Raw genomic sequence first — 21,877 nt, 5'->3', positions numbered from 1 at the left:
GATTTTGAAGTTTAAATCTCTTTAAAGGAGAAAAGCTGCTTTTTCATCCCTTTCTCCAAGCGTACAATATAATTGGCAAAGTATCAGGAATAATAAGACAACTGGTTGACACAAACCCCAGGAGGAACAGAGCAGCTTTTGTTCTGAGCTCTCATCAAAATCTTGGAAATCTTGCAATAGGAAATGTTGTTGGAATGTAGGTTCTTATTCAGAGTTCTGACATGTTAGGCCTGCAAGATCTGAAATATCTTACCTGCTTCCATAATTATTGGACTCCTTTCCCTGTGCTGCCTGCAGCTCAAACAGCTCTACACTTCAGTATTTAAAATTTTCTTAATACAAAAGAAATAAATTTCATTCTTTATTCGTGCATATTCTTTGAGATGAAAAAAAATTGCATTGGTTGTATAATTTACTGTGCTAGAAACAGCTCTACACTTCAGTATTTAAAATTTTCTTAATACAAAAGAAATACATTTCATTCTTTATTAATGCATATTCTTTGAGAGGAAAAAAATTGCATTGGTTGTATACTTTACTGTGCTAATAGTCTCACCAAATCTGTTTTTAAGTGTGCATGGACATGTAATTCAAGCTCTCTAAAACTGAGTTACTTCCTTCTAATCAATGTAGTCACATAGAGGAGGGCACCATGCCATAAAAATTACTTGAACTGCTGTGTTTTTGTTCTCACTGTCTCTACTTATGTACGATGTTCAGATTTCTGGGGCAGTATCTCACAGATTATGAGAAGACTGAGCTGGATGTGTTCCTATAAGGAAGCAGTTTGGTTTTTACTAGGTCCCTCTTCTGCCTTGGAAAAACACAGGTAAGACAAAAAAGCCAGCAGATTTCTGAAGAGAAAATATTATTATAACAAAGATTTCTCTGACAGAAAACTGATTGTACTATATTTGTTTCTACTACTGTTCAAGAGGGGGAAAAATAGTCTTTAATAAAAATTACACCAAGAAATATTCAGCTCAAGCAATAAGTCCGAATCAGTTTCCACTTACAGCTGAAACCAAACACAGAAAAGCCTTGAGGTAAGAAGCAGAAAAAGTGCCAGTGTGCAGGAGGTTTCAGATCAATTGATGTCACCAACTGCCTTTTGGTTTTGTCAATGAACAGAAGAGGCTCACCATGAACCACAGACCAGGATGCCATCTGTGGCAGGTGGATGGCATTTTCTTCTCTCATGTGACACCACGCTAAGGCTTTATTTTTAGGTGGGTCTGCAATTAAGGGAAGGGAAGTAGAACCTGATCACTGCAGCTTTCTTTTCCTTTCAAATTTCTACTCTCAAAAACACAACACGCCTCCTTTTAGCAACACAAAATTTTGCTAAAGATCAGAAATATTAGTTAATATGTTTAAAAAATTCAATGTATTGTCTATGTTCTTGTAAGATTATGCAATTTTCTTTTCCATTTTAACTTTGCTCTCTCATTTTCAGTTTGAGTTACAACCTCTTAAGTTAGAAATCCAAGATCTGAGCCATGCCTCCTGAGTGGTCATGTACTGTATCCTTACCTGCAGAGTGTTCAGGAAATGGTTCCAGTGAAGTAATGAAAATATGCTTATAAATTATCATTTATCATGTTCTTACAGACCTCTGAGAGATACAAACACGGCAACATCACAAACAAAAGAAAACTTCAGTGGGTCTCAGTTCTATACAAAAATTAATTTGACAACAGAGATGTATTTAGTAATTACTGGATGTTAAGAATGTGCGTAGCTCCTTCTGCTTTCAGAATGAAGTTCAGGAGGGGATTTTTGAGGGTGGAGGGCTGAGGGAGAGGAACAAGGGGAGGAACAGGGGCTTTTATTGTGGAGCTCCAGTTGAGTAGTCAGTGACAGTGGCCATTGCTTTGCAAGGAAATCATGCCAACTGCAGCAAAAGGAAAAGGAAAATTACTCAAAAACTCAATTTCACTTCTTTGTTTTCATTCTGTTCACCCACTCTTGTATCTGCAACACTAATTCACTGATTTCAGCTTTCTAGTTATTTTAGAAGCACTACAATGATGCCAACTGGTGTAACCAAGAGCTTTCAGTTAAACGCAGAGAGAGGAACATTGTACAACTAAAAATCAGTTAAACAGTTCTCCAAATTAATTGGTGCTGTGTAGCCCAAGGCTATAAAAAGTCTTGACTGGGCCAGCAAAGTTTCAAGCCTGCATCCTGCCTATCTTCCTGCCCCAGGGAGCCTTTGTATAGGGCTCATTGTTACACAAAGCAGCTCCTTCAGCAAAGGAATCACTGCAGGAATTTAAGCCTTATTTGAGGGGGTTATCAGCAGTCATTGTTTTGATGTTGCTTAATTTTCAAGGTTTAAGAGAAGAGATGTTAATCCAGGGTCCAGTTTGTTGATCTGTATTCTGAATTCATTGCTTTTCATGTTCGCTCTGCTCTGTGTGTTGGTCCTCTTTGTTTTGTAATTTGTTTATATTTTTGAGGAAATACCCATGTTTCTTTTTCATGAGAAACCTCAGAATGTTTCCCATATCAGCTATAGGCAACTCCCTTTGCAGACAACCATAGATATGCACTATTAACTCTGAAGTCATTCAGTTTGGATGTCTACTACAGAACAGGGAATTTCTGTCTAAGCCACAAATTTATTTGCCTCCTGGCTTGATAACTTATTCCAGGCAAACATTTCTCCTAACCTCAAATACAGACATTTCTATTTGGATTGCGGAGATAAAACCATAATAGAAGTGAAATGTGAGGTTTGTCCTAGTTGGTAAAACCTTTCCTACCTTGATCAGAAAAATAACTGCTCTTCATCAATTCTTTGGAAATTTACTATAGATATTCACAGACTAATGGCTGAGAAGTCCAATTTTCTGTGTCTGCAGGTATAATCAATGTTTAGAAGGATATTTCACTAAACCTTCAAACCAGTGCAAACCATTGGAAGTCCATCATCATGTGCATGTTCAGTCCTCCCCATTGCTCTCATTGGGACATTCAGTTAGGTTAAATTATTTGTTCTCCTTGTCCAAGCTCTCCTTCAGTGTCGTTTAAATGAGGAACCATTTCATGCTGTGTGATCTCAACTTCCCTTGATGACAGCTCTATCCTACTGGAACTATGAAACTGTCAACATCAAGAGCAAAATTTAGGTGTGCAGAGACAAAAATGGCTTAGCATCTATCCCACAAACTCTTTCAATAGAGGTCAGCCACCTCACCATCTATGGGGAAAACTGCAAAGCTCAATATTTCCATCAAACAGCCCAAAATATGGCTAAAACTTTCTTGCTGGCTGGAAGTAAAAGAAAAATACTTTGTAGATCTTGCAGTTTCAGGAAATGAGTAGAATAGTACCATGACAGACATAGAATAAGACAACAGAGCACCTTGATTTAGCAGGGGTGGAAGGTGGGCATGGTTAGCCTTTGGGGACTCATGCCCTGTAATAAAATGAGGAGCTATAAGGTGATTTTGTGACTGTGACAGGCAGACCACACTTCTAGTGTTTCCTCTTCTTAGGCACAGTATTGCCACAGTTAATGTAAGGTAACTTGAGATCACCTTTACCAACAGATCAACCCCAAATGTTATTGGCTTTTTGGTTGCTTTTGGGCTTTCTTCCTCCAAAAAAACCCCAACAGCCTAACTAATTAAAGAAACATTAACTTATCATGCATGTTTCCTAACTCAGTCAACATGCTATGGGGTCATCTAGCATTCAAGGTTTTCTTGGAGTCCAGTACACAATGTGTTATCTTCTTTTCAAAAAGCATTAAGCTGCTGCAGTGGCAGGGAAATGGTTTGCCTGGAGTCATCCGGCACATGAAAAGTAGAGCCATTATCAAAACCCTGGAGCCTCAACTGACAAGTTCCATGTAGCAAGGACTGGAGCGTAGCTTCTCCCCGGGTAAATTAAAATGTTGTGGTTTATGTCAATAGAAATATGGGAATTTCTACACCGCATTAGGCCCTAGCACATATTACCTTCATTTGTCAGTGGCCAGCAGGAGAAAATGCAACCACCCCCCTGCCCCCAACACCCAGCTGATAAATGGTTTGCTTTTTGCCCTCATGCCAGCCATTATATTTTCCATGGATCTCTCAAAATGCATTTTCACATTAGTGGTAAGAAGATCTAATGCCCCACTAACGTCAGTCTTGATCCTAGCAATATAATCCCACCGTTTCCCTTGTATGGGCTCCAATTCCACAATGAACCAACTTAGGGACTAAGTTTTAGGGAACTAAAATGCACAACATTAATCCTACCAAGATAAAAAAAGTGAGTAGCCATCTATCCTTTTTCTGCCTGAAACATATTACTGTGGGAGCAGGTATTACAGATTGGAACAGCTCTGGATATATATAATATCCTAATAAGCATCTCCTTTCTGGAATCCCTGTCCACTTTCAGGTTCAGCAATCTGAAAATCACAGCAGTGCTCCCAACACGCTGGGGCAGTGACCTCCCTCTGCCACTGGCTCTCAGGCACCCCAGCTGTGTGACTTCCTCAGCCAAAGAGCAATAGGTCACATCTATATTAAGTTCATTGACTGTCCCCTTATTTTAGCCTTGTAAAATTAGAAGACAATAAGCTCCTCCTCTGTTTTCTCTAGGCCATTCATTATTTTATAATTTGCCCCCCTGTTACTCATGTTTGTTCAGAACCATCAGTGTCAGCTTTTTCTGCCAAGGCCCCTGCTCTGAAGAGTCTCATTACTCATTCCTGGGTACCTCCCCTGACAGGCACAACCAAAGAAATGTTTTAGTGATTTCAAAATGCACTGCATTTACTCAAAGCATTGTCATTCATTTTCATAAATGCAAATCTCCCCAGCAGGAATTTGATTCTGTATTACTTTCCTTTTCATGGGTTAATTTAATTACATATCAAGTCGATACAAAATGTAACTATTCTTAGGAAATAATATTTTACACCCATTCTTTACTGACATAAATTAAAGTATCAAGTAAACTGGAAAAGAAAATCCAACCTAGAAAAATACAAGCATATTAATTAAAACACACTGTCTGTCCCTTACTAAATTATACATTTCTAAATCTTTTAGAGGCATGCCTTTCCAAACAACTCAGGGGATTTGCAGTTGCCTACCCAGCTTTTCATTTCTAGGTCACTTGTTAAATCTACCCCAGGTCAGCTCTGACTGAAAATTATTACTGTCTGGCAGCTGGTTTGTAGTCTACATAAAATGAATTAGTGGTTTCATTCCACTTCCTAATGGACAAGTGGCCCCATCTTACACTTCGACCTGAGTGACACTCCATTGACTACTGCAAGGAAAGAACTAAATAACTCTTTTTACTCTGTAGGTAGGTACTCATGGTTAGCAATGAAACTGGTGGGACTCTCGGGGCTATTATAGCACTGATTTACAAAAAATAAAGCCTTCCATTTATGGAAATCCTGCAATCAGAGCAGATAAAATGCTATTTTGTGAGTTGTTGTGGTGATTATTTTGGTCCTTTGTCATGTGGTTCAGAAGGGAATACGCTACAAGTTGTCCCCTGTACAACTAAAAGGAGACTTGTGCCCTCCACAACATTGCACAGTGCAAAGGGCAGAGAATGTGTGTACATGTTCTTCCATATCAAGCAAGAAATCACAGGAATAACTTACAAAGGTTTCCTGCTTAATAATAGTAGAAAGAAAATTGCAATTTGTTAGATGTAAAAATAGATTTTAAATGTTTGAATAATGACATGGTTGCAAACAGATAAAGAGATTTGCTATTTAACAGCAAGAGATGGAAATTATAACATTATCCATATTTGAATTCTACTGGTCATGCTTCCCTGGCACTTGGAATGGAACAGGTTTACTTTTCTTGAAAACTGCCAATCTTACACTTTCACATGCATTGCATTCCTTTCTTTTTAGAGTAGACACAAGCACAAAGGCACCAACATGTATTATTAAAGAACTTTGTGTCTGCCTATTTGTATTTAAAGTATTTCTCACAGAAATAAAGTGTAAGTAAGTCCATTATTTTCTCCAGTTTCTCCTGTCTTTTTCCCTTGGATGATAAATAAGTCTGTGCAACTCTGGTGCTATCCCTGTCTGTACTGAGCTAGGAACAAATTTCCCCTAAGGCCCCCATTTTTGTCTCCATTTTCATTTGTCATTCTGCTCAGGCTGCAGCAATTCAAACAGACCTGCTCTTTGACTGAGAGATCTTCACCTCTTCTCATGCACCAGGATGAGGTTGTTTTTCTATGGTTTTGTGACAACTGAAAATAAAAAAGAGGGACTATCAACTTCATCTGTCACCATCTTTTCATGTTCTTGTCCCTCAGTGACCTCACTGCCTCTGTTCCTATTTATTTGCTTCTTCTGAACTTATTCTTCATCTTTCCTCTTTGCTGTCCTCACTCTCTTCACTGTTTAACCTGAAGCAGCCTTCATTCCACAATAAAAACCTGTTGCCATCAAGGTGATTTCTCCACCTTGGGAACAACAGCAGGACCCAGGCTGTGCCTGGCTCCACACTTCTTTCCCAGCTGACCACATCACCGCTCTGAAAAGCTGATACAGAAGTCAGTCTGGCTGCTGGGGAGATCACACCTATGGCACCAGCACTTGCAAGTAAATGATTGAGCTGATATTCCTCCTCTTACTTCATATTTTGAGTTGGACAAGCTGTTCTGCGATGAGTGTACATGTATTACATTGTAGAAACAATATTATTTCCACATGTTTTCCTTTTATCTCTTACCATGAAGTTTACTGTATTTTAGTTTTTATTCTGTGGTCCCTGCTCACAGTTATCTCTCTGAGATGGAATTTACCTGGATGGGAAGTGGTTTCTGTGTCATGAATATTACAAAGAATCACAGGCAGACTTGCCAGTGTTTTGTTACTCAGAACTAAGAGCCTTTTCAGAGACTTTACATTAAAGACTGGGCATGAGGCCAGTTAAACACTCACTGCCATTTCTTGTCCATCTGTCCCTGACTGGGGTGTAAGAAGCTGCACAAGTTTTGTTTTGCATTCAACTGGATATTATCTAGAAGTAAAGACAAGGTGTTGTTCTATATTACATTACTTCTATTTCATTGTGTACATCCAATTTATAAGAACAGACACAAATGAGCATTCAAATTCTACAGAGTATTTAAAATTTAAAGATATATTCTGGTAGCATCCAAGCTACAATAATTAACAAAACCAACTTTGCAATGATTTGCTATTGTGGTTGTACTTCCTAATATCTAACATAATACACACAAAGTATTTGCTGTTTAGAGTGCAGCCTTTCCCTTAGCTGGGTACTAATTTAAAAATCAAAGTCTGAGAACACAATTAAACCTTGCTTTTACCATGTCAGGCACTGGCCTCCTCCTGACCTCGAGATTCTGGCTCTGCATGTTTACATTTTCCTTTTACTTGCCTTTTCTTGCCTTTGATTTCTACCTCTCCTAGAGGAAACCACCTTCCACTGGCAGTAAGACAGATGATGGAAAGGCTCTTGTGTCTCTTTGTTCGTAAGATTTGAAATGTTTGTATTTGACTTTTATTCAAAGACTAACACTTGCCTTTCTGGAATCTTCTCTACCACAGCAGTTCTCACACAATCAGTCAGAAACTACTGAATCAATGATTCTGGTTGAGTTCTTGTGATAAGCAGCAGTACAGAACATGACTGATTTTACCCTAAGATACATATTCGCAAGGTACAAATACACTTGACACAAGCAGTAGTTATTATATTGGTCAACAGATATTTGTTCACCAACTCTGGCATAGCCTGGATACTAAAATCTGTGGCTGAAAATCGCTTCTCCCTTAGAACAAGGTCAGGATGTTAGGAACTATTCAATACTACTTTGTCTTTAGGGGCCAAAAGGATACTTCCTCAGCAGCTCTTTGCATCACATGTAAAACTGACCTTGCTACCCTAACAGCTCCTGAGAATCAAAAGAAAGTTTTGAATTTAATAAAGATGCATAGTATAAAAGCTACACAAATGCTTCTAATCTGTGATCATCAGGTATGTGATATTTTAAATTTCACAGACATTGTAGCTATCAATGAAACAGAATTTCAGATCAGAACTTAGGATAATGGGACTGATCTAGGACCAACAATCCCAGCAAATCTGTCAAAGCAGGCAATTGGTTAAAATCCTCTCTTTTATGGGGAAATTGTTCCTAAAGCTCATTCCTCTGACAGTTAACAACTTGTTCATACATTTACAGTCTGTATTCACCACGGTATTGCATCCAGTCATTTGTGTGCCAATAGTGGTCCCAGTATTTCTTTTCTTTTCCAGGTGCCTAGTATCTTGCTTCATTGTCCCTTTCAACATTCCTTTTGTGAACTGATGAAAGGAAGCTCTTTCAGCCGGTTCTTGCAGGAGCAGCTCTCCATTCTACATTTCACCCCAATCACCCTTCTCTGCACCTATTCCATTTGAATTCATTTTTCTTGTTAAGAATTGTAAAAAATATTTCAGAAAACACCTTTTCAGTGCTCTGTTTGGCAGCAACAGCACTTTCTCCCCTCAGTACTTCCTTCTCCCTTCAGCGTACCCTACTTGATGCGTTCAAGGAGCAATGCAGCTTTCCCAGTGTGCAGGAGAAATTCAGACTCATCCTGCAACTGGCTCTTCTCTTTGTGTGTTCCCACTTCTGCCAGGTCTGAGGATATCCAAATTTCAGCAGTGGCACCTCCTTTTCCACTAGCAGTGAATTTCAGGAGTTGACTACTTTTTGTTCCAAAGCTAACACAAAATAGAGTAACCATTGTTCCACCCATGAACCTTGAAGGTTGCCTTCCAACAGCCTACTGGTTCCCTTCAGTGTCATCACTGTTATTTTCCTTTATAAATGTCTTCCTTTATGTTAGATACATTGTATTAATTCCCAGTCTAGCTCCATGAATTGTCAGCACTTAAAGAGCACCCTATGAAATTATTTACTAAGGTCCAGAAAAGTGAAACCTACTGTATTTTATTTGCCTAGAGAAGTAATTATCAATAAAAGCTATTAAGTAGTCCTACTACAATATACCTTTATAAACTCAACTTTCTTTTTGCTCTAGTTTCAAATCATTTCCACATTTTTAAACATTCTTCCTACCAGAGATTGTTCTAAAGCTTGGCACTCCAGTCAGACAACTAAAGCAATACCAACCCCTGTTATTCTTTTCAGATGTAGGCTGTGCATCTGCAGTCAGTAGTCACATAACTTCGTCCTGGTTTTGACAGAGTATTAAAACCTAACCATTTCAAGGCTTAGCACAGTCCTTTCAGAATCTGATGGAGCTGACAGGACTCTTCTTGAGAGGATCTGACCTTCTTTGCTTTCACATCCAGCAGAGTGGTTTCCATTTCCATATACTCATTCATTCTCATTCATATTGGGAATCTTTGCCTTTGTCCACCTATTCAACACCTCCAATGTTTTCAAAAGGTGAGAAAAATCTATAATTAGTTTCTTCCCTCAGCTGGATGACACCACTCCTACCACCCTCAGGTCCTTTGAAGGTCTATATCAAAGCAGCAAAAGAGGACTGACAGGTTACATCATAAGTATTCTACTTTTCATTAAAATGCATTTAGAAATCTTTCTATGACTGACTTGTAAGACACATGCTGAAAACAGATCAAGTCTTTCTTAATTCCTAGGTGCATGTTGACAAGTTCAAGAAATTGAGCAGCCTCTTTCCAGATGCAGAAAAATGTTAGATATTTTGCACTGAATATGATGCTTAAGTGGTTTCTGAGTGGTTTTCAGTTTTAAACCACACAGCAATCAAACCTTCCCAAAATATATTATTTTGGTGGAATAAGTGTTATCAAGCAACTTTGCTTTAACATCTTCTTTGCTTAGAAAAGAAGAGGGAATAAAAAACAGAGCTTTCAAACCACAGAGAAACCGTTGAAAACTTAAAACCACAATGCCTAAGAACAGACTGAGCCTATGATTACCTAACACAAATGTGGTTTAAACTGGGCATCCTACCAAGTTTTTCACAGAAAACCAGGGGAAAATGGAGTATAAGTATCCATGGTTACAGTGACCCCTGCTTGGCACTTGAAGAGATCTTTCTAGAAAGAGCCAGGTAGAAACATTTGTCAGGGTCCTCAGAAGAAGCAAGGCTTCTTCCTGTTTTTATACGTTAAAAAAAAAAAAAAAAATCTACTATAATTTGGTACAGACAGTCCTGAACACAAACTGTAACCTAGGAGTATTTTTAGAATTCCCCTCTTGTATGTTTTTCACAATATTCACTCACTACTGAAAAATAACCTCAGAAATATAGAACCATCACTTAAAATAATGGCAAACTCCTAGAATAGCAAATTCATCTAAAAATTGAGTATTTAGGGCTAAAATTTTTCTTCCCATATCCAATTGTACTGCACTCATGAATGAAGGAACAGGATTGTAGACTACAGTTTTAGATGGAAAAGATTTGAAGTGTAAATTAAGCTAAATTAGAACCATCACTTTAAAGCATTGGAGTTCCTACAGTTCCCAGTTCTTGTGTTCAGGTGTAGCTTGGGGGTGATAAGAAACCTAAACACAGAGACAGTTTGTTTGGATGTGCTTTCCCTTTCTCCTCCCGTGACACTCACCTGTTCTCTGTTTATATGCAGGTTTGGGGAAGATGGTTTTTTCTATGTGGCCTGATACATAGCTAGGCATATTGAAGCGTGAACAACTGTGCACACATGACCAAATATATTCATCACAACTCAGCTTCTAGATGCTTCTGTGATGTGTGCAATAATCAGGTGAGACAGTGGAAAAAACTGATCTGATTTCAGATGGAGACTTCTCCTCTCCTTGGCAGGAGAGCTTTTTCACCTTAAGGTCCATGTACAAGTCAAATGTGGCTATCCTTATGCAAAAGGAAAAGCCAGGAAAAGATTTTTTATGCCCTTTATTTTCTAGGGTGCTCATCTTCTATTCTTCATGGCCCTTAAGGATTCTGCCTCAACTCCTCCTGTAGAGGTGAGGGTCCCACTGTTCCTCATTTTGTTGCTGAATTCCCAAATCCCTATGGATCTGACCTGGATCAGGCACTAGCATGCTGTCACTTTTCTGTAGAATCATCCAGAGCACACAACATGATGTTTGTACAGTCTTTGTTCCAGCCATTATGGAAATCATGTAGATGATGCCTGGTTCAGCATAAAGTTTGTCTAAAATTGCCTGTTCTACTTCCTAAAAATTAATCTAAACCATCAGGATGAAAGTTTAGCAAGTTCAGTTGTAAGAGATAAGCTCTTTGTGTCATGTGACTCTTTATGTGGTAAGAGATACCCTGAAAATTTGATTTACCTCCCCATTAAACCACAGAAATAGGTTCAACACGCCAATAATTTCTTCAAGCAGATCTTCAAGCAGATCTCTTCCTTTCAAAAGGTTTGTCACTTAATGATTGAAGAGAAATTCTACTATGTGATTTTAGTGATTATTTACAAAGTTTAGGCCTCAAATCCTACCTACTAAATTTTCTGACCAGCAAGAACAAATATCACTATTCATGATAAATCAGCTCAAAATAAGGAGTGTGTAATATCATGCTCATTTCACTGGCAATTAATGAACAGAGAAAGGAAAGTACCTGCCATAAATATTCCTGCAGCTCTCCATCTACATGCTTGTATTTGGCTAAATAAATGCATAGAACAGGCTGTATATGGGTATTTACTCATGGTATTTTGCCAAGTTCTGTAGACAGAGGGCTTGGCAGCAGGATGAAAAAATTGTCATCATCTAATAGAGATTTTTGATTGAGAAATGTTTGGTCATGTTTCAACAGACATCCCAGTTACTGAGCTAATGCTAATATTACCTAAGGAGCAAGGACTGACTCAAAAATATAAGCTCAGTATCACTCTTGCACATATCTCAATTGCACATGGCAAACCTGGTTTCTAATACTAAGAAAAGAAAAGTGTTTGGAATTTTCGAATTCTAAAGTGAATTTTCAGGGAAACAGTGGGAGGAGAGATCCAAAAGAAAGAAACTATGAGAATGCTCATTACTAAATTTGAGCAACCTCCTACTTGCTGAACCAGAAATCCAGGATTCCAAAACAAGTATCTGAGCTGACATTCAGCATCCACATGTACAGACTTTACTTCAAAGCTGATGCAATAAAACTAAAACATTTGTGAGCTTCAGATGCCAAACTGAGCTAAACAGGAAGAGTGGTTGCTCCTGCTCTGCTTTCAGCGCCACTTTGTAGACAAGTGGGCAAATGAGGTAAGTAAATTATTTCAACAAGCTCAGAAGCTCACAGCGTGTGGAAAATAAATGCCTACTATGGCATCCAAAGAAAAGAAGTAGAAGAAACGTGTGAAAATTATAAAGAAAACATGACACATGCTAGCATATCTTACTACGTCCCAAGCACACAATTCCACAGACACCATTTCAACAAAAGATTGATCAAAAACTGTCAGGGCGGAAACTCAACATCAAAATGCCATTTCTATTGTGTAGAGCAAATGGGTTTAATGTAATTAAACATAAAGGGATTTGTTTTGATCCAGATAACTCTGGGCACTGCTGGTAGCAGAGGCATGAGGACATGGTCTGATGGAAGTATTTTCAATCATAGAATAATTCAGGATAATTCAGGTTGGAAGGAACGTTGTGGATTCCAGGCCAGAGCAGGCTGCTCAGGGCCCCTGTTCAGTTTATTCATTTCCAAGTAGCTGAGTCCTGTTTCCACAGGCAGGAGCAGCAGTGGCCAGTCCCAGATACAACTGTGTTTCTGAAGCTATCTACAAGAAATCATGACATTTGGCAAATATTCATGTATGCATGAATAGCTGGACATGTTTTCTAATTTATCCATATGCTCTTAAGATATAGTATGCTCTTAGCATGGATCCCCAGAAACAAATCCCATCTTTAGTAATCCAAATTGAACTGGAGTGAGTTTCTAATGAAACTTTACAGCATAAAAGAATATTATAAGAAACACATCTCATAGCTAAACAGAAATCTATCTAAACTCTCTGGAAGCCAAAATCCTGTCTGGTTATAGGAAAGAAACTACTTATATATAATTAGGGAGGCTTTATTTTGTTTTCATAATTGTGATCTGACCACAGTTCTGGAAAAAAAAGCCACTTCAACATGTCTCCAGAAGTGTTCTGCTATAGAATCATCAAAGATAAACCCTTCAGCTCCAGTGATATGCAAATGATGACATGTTTTTTAAAAGGATTAACAAAGTTGTTCAAAGCATCTTTTTAGTCTACTCTGCTTCCAAACAAACAATAAACGGTCCGCATGCAGTGAGATTTGCTAACCCATAAACAGCCAAATGGAGGAAGATCAGAACCTTAATGAGTTTGGTCCCCTTTGAATTCTAGCTGATCAGTGTCACCAATAATTTCAACAGGCTCTAAATTAAGCACTTTCTGTCTTCAAAGTGCCTTGCAAACATCAACCAATTAATCCCTACAAGCCTCCTCTGAGGTAGGTAAGTAGGTATTGTTATCCCCATTTTACAGTTGGCTGAACACAGTCAGAGGGTTAAGTGATTTGCTGCAGGCCACAGATGGAGGTGGGATTAAAACACAAGAGTCACTATGATTCTTTTTAGAGGATAGAACTTCTTTCTTTTTTCTGCTGACTTTTCTGTGCTGACTTTAGACATATTGGCCTTGTGGCAATACTTAAAGGAAACAATATAAATTGTCCTTGTTAAAAGCAAGGAAACAGAGAGAAATCTGGGATTTGTGCTGATAACACTTTTGTTTTCTTATATTGATGTTAAGGGTTTTCCTAAAATTTTGTTTTTATATTTAAGTATCATTCCTTTCAGACAGGGACTCATTTCTGTGGCAATGTAACATGCTACTAATTGAAAGATATGTCCTGCTCCTTCACAGGTTTTATTTAGTCTTTGTGCTTTCAAATTAGCAAGTGTAGGTGGCACCCGGCCCATAAATGGGGCACTTTCCTTCCAGGAGCAGGATAACAGTTGGTAGGCTTTTTCCACTGCAGCACAGGATGGAAGAAATGGAGAAAGGGAGCTTTGAGAACCAAGAGCAAAGAAAGCCATTAACTGAAACCCAACCCCAGCAAACCGCTTGTAACCATTCTAACAGGCGTAAGATTGATACCTTTCCCACTTCAACAGAAAGATCAGATGGAAAAGGGAGAGTATATCCTTTTCCTCTCTATGTATACAACTTCAGGCCACTTGAAGATCCATTTGTCATTAAGTCAATCCAGTGTATTGTAATAAACTTCTGAGTTTTATCAGGAAACTGCTTTTCATCTAGAGGCAAATCCACAGCATCGGTTCCCTGGAATACTTTTTAGAATAGAAAAAATCCACTACTCAAAGTTGATGTCTTGCAGCTCTTGAGCACATTTTCTGTTAATTTTTCAGATGACACTTTACTGCCAGAAGCCTTCCAGTACAGGAATTGACATGCACAGAGAAAATCAGTGAATATTTGAAAATTTTTCACTCCCTGTACTATAGTGCAGTCATTTCACCCATATGGCTGGTTATGTGTTTTTATGATACAAACTTCTACTTGTCCTGAAAGTATAGCTCCATTAATGCTACAAAATAACAAACAATTTATTAATACACCACTATAATACATGGTGGTATTCATATATTCCATAATCCAGGGATTGGACCTCCTTTGTTTTAGGTGTTGCCCACAGGAAATTGTCCATCAAAGTTTTATTAGCTAAAAGTTTACTTTGTTAAAGGCATTTGTGAAGCCTTCAGATTAAGTAAATCATTTAACATAGGGTCGTGGTTAAATAAAATGCAATTTATTTTTCTATTCCTGTGGATGCTGAATCAAAAGAGTAGTTTTATCATTAGAAAGCTTTGTGAGTAACTACTCTGCTCTTACATGACCATCACTTATGTCTCTTTCTAGAAGAAAATAGTTAATGATTAACAACCTAAGGAATTGTACTCTTACTCTAACAGTGTAAGAACATGTAGGATTTCGATTCTTAGAAGGTGTGTGTTCAGTAGTAAAAACATGAATTACGTGGGTTAGGAAGTGTCTGATTTTCACAGTAATTCTGTGACCAGGAAAACATGTAATGCAAAACATAAGCTTGGAAATTGCTATTTGCTAGCTCTGTCTCAAGAAGATTTGTAGCTGACGCAGAATTACATGCTCTGCAGAAACAGCTCCCCTCTTTTATCACTTTGGAAATCATTAACTTGCCCTGGATGGTCCTCTGTGCAACAAAGGAAGTTTTCACGTGGATCTTCTGATAGGGGAAACAAAAGAGATCATAGATAACAAAGCAGCAGTGTGAATGACAGTTTTAGAGGACCTTCATCCAAACAAGCCTCAGTAACATCTCATCAGATCGGTATCATCCCCAAATTTCCTTTCACTCAGCATGCTTCAGGGCTAATCCAGTGAACCATTCCTCAGTTCCAAATTTCTTAGGCTATCTATGAACACAAATAACTGGGTGATTGTCCCATATCCCACTAATTAACATAATCAATTTCTACGTCATATATTTTGCTGTTACAGGCCTATCTGTAAAGTAAAATGGAGCTGTGGGGACATTTGTCTGCTTGGGCTGAAACTAAACTCACAGTTCTGTGCATCCCTCCCCACATGTCAATGCACTCCATGCTATCCACCCCAATGAAGGGCAACTCTCAAACTTGTCAAACAGCTCTAGACACCACATACTTATACTATGATATATTATAATATTATTATATATCTTTTCCTCATCTGCAGCCATTGCCACAACTCACCTGCACTATGAGCATATTTTAATGCCCTGCCCTGCACACTTAGAGAAGGAGCAATGTTTAATCATCTATGCGCCTCCAAGATGAGAGTACTTCTGAAAAAACCACATCTGTCACCCAAATGAATTTCTGGAAAGGTAGAAACCAATTTTTCCTTAAAGCTCACCTCCCCTGTGTGCAGTTCTGTGTCCTGATTAGTTTTTTAGAACCTGTTCAATATGCGTATTTCTGAAAATCCGGTTCACAGGTTTGCATGTTTAGCAGGCTGGAGAGCCTTTCCAGCACCATATCCCTGCTGGACACTGCATGGCAATTGATGGTGCTATGAGCTGGGTATCCCCCATAAGTGAAAGATGATTATTTAGACATGATCCTACTCATTTGTATACAAAAATCCCTCATCTGGTCATTTATCTGCCTGGACATCTAATGTTGTACTGCACATTCTGTGACGACTTGGGGAATGTGTCTTCCTGTTTTTGTGTCTAAAAAGTATTGAACATATCACGGATTTTATGGAAAATAAGTAATGAATAGCAATAATTACAATTTTATCACATTTGTTCTTAAAGAAGATTTATGGTTTCACAAGCTTAGGGTTAATATCTAATTATGAAGACTCAAGAGAAGATCTTTTATTTTTATAGAATTCTAGTGTAGTATTCCTCAGATTTTTCTGGATATAAACACAAAGTAGATACTCAATTTTCTGAAGACTGGTAGTTCCTGAATAATAATCAATCACAGTTTGCTTTTAATGCAACTTGTATGTGATATTCCAGACCTGCTAACAAAATATGAATTACTATCAAAGTACAGTGCAGTGAAAGTTCACAGTCACATTATGGGTCATACCTTACATACCATGTTTTTAAAGATAAACATTATTTGGTTATTAATCATAACCAAATTCATACTCACTGTAGGGGGTGAGAAAGAGTTCTAGAGCTGTTAGAGGAAGAGTAAGATAGTAACTCTTGTCAAATACTTGAAAAAAATATTTGCATTTGAAACTGGTGTTTTAACTAACTCGCAGTAAACTGATCATAGGGGCATTTCAGAACAAAACTTTGGTCAAACTTTCACTTTTATCATCCCTTGAGGCTACTGGGGTAATTTGAGAACATTGTTATTACATAAAGAATATTATCTCCATTCTTCTTCTTTCCACTACAAAAATCAAGTGTAAAGAGTAAATCTATGTAACTCAATGAATTATTCCCAATGTAGTTACTCACTATAACTTTTTGTTATGAGTCGTGAAATTGAGGGGGGACACACATATGACACACTCTGCTAATCAAAATCTTTCTGCAAATTAATTTGCCTGCATGAATATTAACAGTACTGAGACCCCAGAGATAGCTGTAGAGGAAATCAATCATTCTGTTGTTTGTCTCTATATTTGGCGTGATTTTCTCTTGCAAACCTGTCCTATGATTGCTATGTATATTCTACATGTATAATTTCAGGGTTTGGGGGTTTATTTGTTGCAGCTTTTTGGCTTTTTCGGTTTTGGCGGGTTTGTGTATGTGTGTGCAGGGGTGTTTTGGTTTGGTTTGGTTTGGTGGGGGTTTTTTTTGTCTGTGTGTGTGGCGGGGGGGGATGGTTGTTTTTGGGGTTGAGATAGCTGTAGAGGAAATCAATCATTCTGTTGTTTGTCTCTATATTTGGCGTGATTTTCTCTTGCAAACCTGTCCTATGATTGCTATGTATATTCTACATGTATAATTTCAGGGTTTGGGGGTTTATTTGTTGCAGCTTTTTGGCTTTTTCGGTTTTGGCGGGTTTGTGTATGTGTGTGCAGGGGTGTTTTGGTTTGGTTTGGTGGGGTTTTTTTTTGTCTGTGTGTGTGTGGGGGATGGTTGTTTTGGGGGTTTTGTTTGGTTGTGTGTTTGTTTGGGTGGTTGTTTGGTTGTGTGTTTGTTGGGTTTTTTAAATATTATCCAGCTACATGAAACAGATCATCATCCAACTTCTCACCCAAACCCACAGGTGCCAGAGGAGTTCTGAGGGCAACCTGCAGCCCGCTCACCTCGCAAACCTTGAAAAGTTTGTAGAACCTCTCATCCCTCGATAGGGAGCAGCCCTTGCTTCCTGCCTCTCCTCAGCAGAGAGCAAGAGACAACTTTGAGGACAGAGTTGCCAGTATTTTGAATGGCGTACAGGACCCCTGCTCTTCCTCCTCCACACGACTCCTGGACCAGTGACTTCATTCGGAGCCCGCCTGGGGTACCCATGGCAACCCCGGGCTCTACAACACACTTCAAAGAATGCTCTTGAGGGGAAATTCAAAAGCCCGCTTGTATGAACGCATCAATCAGAAGGCGGCAAATGCCCCCGTGAGGAGCGTGGCCCCCGCGGGCGCGCCGGGCAAGGGCAATTCCCATGCCCGGGGCGGCAGACAAAGAGCGGCCCGAGGCGCCCGCCCGGAGCCCGAGAGCGCGGCGACATCGCCGGGGAGGAGCCAGACGCGGCTGCCCCGGGGGCGGGGGGGCAGCCCGGGACTTTATAAAGCGGCGCGTCCTGCCAGAAGAGTCGGGGCGTGTTTGGAGCAGCGGCGAGTGGTGTCACTGCGAGAGGCGCGGCTGCGACAGCGGCAACAGCCCGAGAGCGCGGAGCCGTGCGATGGCTCTGAGCATGGACAGCAGCCTCGACGGCATGGATGTAAGTGCCGGGAGCGCGGCCGGCTGCCCATGTGCGCGCTGTTTGCAAACAAAGGTGCCCTCGGCGGAGGCTGCGGGCGGCGGGGTCGGGACAGCGGAGGGGTCTGCGGGGCGCGAACGGGCAGGGCTCCCCTCTGAGCCCCGGCCGCTGCTGCCTCTGCCTGCAGCGCTTCGGACCTTTGCATAGTTGCAGCCACTGCAAATTCCAGCTGCAGCACTCCGCTCCTTCTCTGGGGCTCTGCTGCTCGGCCGTCAGTTCGAGTGACATGTGCTACCTTTGCGGACTGAAAAACGCCGGCAGAGCAATTAGCGCTACAGCAATTATGAGAGGGGAAGAGGCGAGGAAGTTTGGAGCGGTCTGACTCCGGGGCATGGTATCCCTTTGCTCCGGTGCGCGCCCAGACCTCGGGCTGCCGGCGGGACCGGGAGCGGCGACAGCGCCCGGCCGTCCCGCCCGCTGCCCGAGCGAAACGAGGCGGGAACCCACTCTTCCGGGGGCAGCTCCTCTGCCGGGGTTTGGAGAGCAGTTGGGAGCAAAAGGGAGATCTCTGCCCAGTCCCAACTTAGGGCCGCAGTTAATGCCCGCGTGGAGCCGGTGCCTGCGTGCGTGAAGCGCCGCGGGTCTCTCGGGCGCGCCCTGCGCGGAGCTCGGGGGTCCGTGGGACACAGGGCATGACAACAAAACATCTGAAAACCTGAGGAATTGCACATTGCCAGATGGCACTCTCCCGCCACCTTTGCTTTTAGCGCCGTGGCCAAAACCGTTGGTGGTTTCCTGACGCGCTTTCGTGCCCTCACCGAATTTCGCTTCCTTTTTCCACCGCTATGCTCGCTTGGTCCGTCTGGCTGCAGTCCCGCGCCGGCCGCGCTCACCCCGGCCCCGCAACCGCAGAGGGTGGGGAACAAAGGGAGGGAACGTGGACCATCGTGGTGACCCTTCACGGGCTTTGAGTTCCCCTGATTAAGGTCACCTCTCTCTCTCTTTCTTTCTTTCTTTAGGGGCTTTGGGGTTTTTTTCCTTGTCTGAGTGTGTTGAGCTGTCAATTGCTTCTCAGCAGGGAATTCTTGCTATTATTTATCCTTTATTACATCAGCCGAGGGTACCTTCTCTATTTCTCCTTGACCCCATCCTCTTAATGAGAAGGGACTTTGGCGCAGCAGCATTTCTAAGTAATTTTTTATAGCTCTCTATTGTAGAAGTTAAATGTGATAGGTCATGCTCTGTGTGGACAGACCTCTTGCATCTGGCACTTTCTGGGCTCTCCCATTTGTAGTGTCCATGTGATAAGAGCACTGAAGTGTCCAGAACCAACGATATTTCTGGGACTAGCCATTATCTTTCTTTGCTCCTGCATGCCCTGCCCTTAGCAAGATCTTACTCTGCAGAGAAAGACAAAGGAAGTTTTTAAAGTTATTCTTATTTTCTGTGTATTTTATATATGTGTATGTAAACATTGTATTTTCCCATTAGGTTTTCAAAATGTTTGCCCATTTGTGACAGTGGAGACTCTTCAAGAAACCCTTCACATAAATTGTCATATAGAATAAGTTTTTGCAGATAAATTAATATCTAATTTAATATTCTTTCTTTTTTTTTTTTTAGCTGTCCTCTGGGTTATTAATTGAACTTTCTGAAAATGGCACAGATGAGATTGGTTCGGGTGACTATGGAGACTATGAAGAGCCATGCTATCAACATGAGAATGCAGATTTCAACCGGATCTTCTTGCCAACAATCTACTCCATCATCTTCCTAACTGGAATAATTGGCAATGGATTGGTTATTATTGTTATGGGCTACCAGAAGAAGCAGAGAAGCATGACTGATAAATACAGGCTGCACCTCTCTGTGGCTGACCTCCTCTTTGTCATCACTTTGCCATTCTGGTCTGTGGATGCAGCCATTGGCTGGTACTTCGGGAATGTTCTGTGCAAGGCAGTTCATGTCATTTACACAGTCAACCTCTATAGCAGTGTCTTGATTTTGGCCTTCATAAGTTTAGATCGTTACCTGGCAATAGTCCACGCCACCAACAGCCAGCGCCCACGAAAGCTGTTGGCTGAGAAGGTGGTGTATGTAGGTGTGTGGCTGCCAGCTGTGCTTCTGACAGTGCCAGATTTAATCTTCGCCAGTACCAGTGAAGTAGAAGGAAAGTACCTCTGTGATCGCATGTACCCTCACGAAAACTGGCTCATCTCGTTCAGATTCCAGCATATCTTGGTAGGACTTGTCTTGCCTGGTCTAATAATTCTGACTTGCTACTGCATTATCATATCCAAGCTGTCACACTCCAAAGGCCACCAGAAGCGCAAAGCCTTGAAGACCACGGTTATCCTCATCCTGGCCTTCTTTGCCTGCTGGCTGCCATATTACATCGGCATCAGCATCGACACCTTCATCTTGCTGGGAGTCATCAGACACCGCTGCAGCTTGGAGACCATAGTGCACAAATGGATCTCCATCACGGAAGCCCTGGCGTTCTTCCACTGCTGCCTGAATCCAATTCTGTATGCCTTCTTGGGTGCCAAGTTCAAAACGTCAGCTCAAAATGCCTTGACATCAGTTAGCAGAGGATCAAGCCTCAAGATTCTTTCAAAAGGCAAACGTGCCGGACATTCTTCTGTTTCTACAGAGTCAGAGTCTTCGAGTTTCCATTCCAGCTAACACTGCTCTTTGCCATCATTTTATAAAGAGACACTTTAAAGCTGCGCAAGATTTCAGACAAATAAGACTGACCATAATGTACAGATTTATTTACAGCTGGAATTTTATATTGTTTCTTTTAGTCTCTGTGAAGTTTAATTGACTTATTTATATAAAAAAAACCTTTGGTATTGATGACAAACTGTCTAGGCAGGTCCTGTGGACAAGTGGTTGGTTCACAAAAGTTTTAGTGACTGTATGTATAGATATGTGAACTAAACACTTTGGATTGTAGCAAAGTGACTGTTAAAAGTTTAGAAAATATTTCTCTGTTGTTTATATGTAAATGTTTTTGGTGTTGCTGTTATTCTTAAAAGTTTGCCTGGATATTTTTACCTTACTACAAGATGTTTGGTTTACAATAGCTTAACTCTGCTGTAGAAATGGCACTTATAACCAAAGCCTCCTCTGTTACATGCTAGGGTTTTCCCCTCCATTCTCAGTAATTGATGGTTTGCAAAATTTTCTGTTCAAGGTAAAATAAAAGTATATGAAAAAAAGTTATTTTGAGTGGTATTTTCATTTCTGGTTGAATTTTTCTCAGTGCCTTTATTTACAATTCTAAATACACAATAATGTCTTAGAAAATTGCAGGTCTTGTGAAAAGCAGGAAAATGAGTTTCAGTACATACTGATTATTCAGTTGACACATCTGAGTCCCTTGTCATATGTTTTTTTCACTGGAATACATTTGCTCCAGTTAACATTATGTTTGAAATTACTTGAACTGTTTGAAATAAAACTTTTTGAGGCAAAATATCTACAAATGAA

General features: G+C 40.3%; 1 protein-coding gene across 1 annotated transcript; it reads left to right on the top strand.

Moving 5' to 3' along the window:
* Positions 1 to 18,277: 18,277 nt before the first annotated feature.
* Positions 18,278 to 21,600, top strand: CXCR4 (C-X-C motif chemokine receptor 4). The gene is made up of 2 exons (XM_039722761.1): positions 18,278 to 18,403; positions 20,006 to 21,600. The coding sequence occupies exons 1-2, from the start codon at positions 18,365 to 18,367 to the stop codon at positions 21,065 to 21,067; spliced, it is 1,101 nt and encodes a 366-aa protein (XP_039578695.1). The 5' UTR covers positions 18,278 to 18,364; the 3' UTR covers positions 21,068 to 21,600.
* Positions 21,601 to 21,877: the final 277 nt, after the last annotated feature.

This window comes from Passer montanus, unplaced genomic scaffold, assembly GCF_014805655.1.
Source record: "Passer montanus isolate IOZ18808 unplaced genomic scaffold, ASM1480565v1 scaffold1, whole genome shotgun sequence".
NCBI lineage: Eukaryota > Metazoa > Chordata > Aves > Passeriformes > Passeridae > Passer > Passer montanus.
Note: the sequence above shows the minus strand (reverse complement) of the source record. Positions and strands in the feature narration are given on the sequence as shown.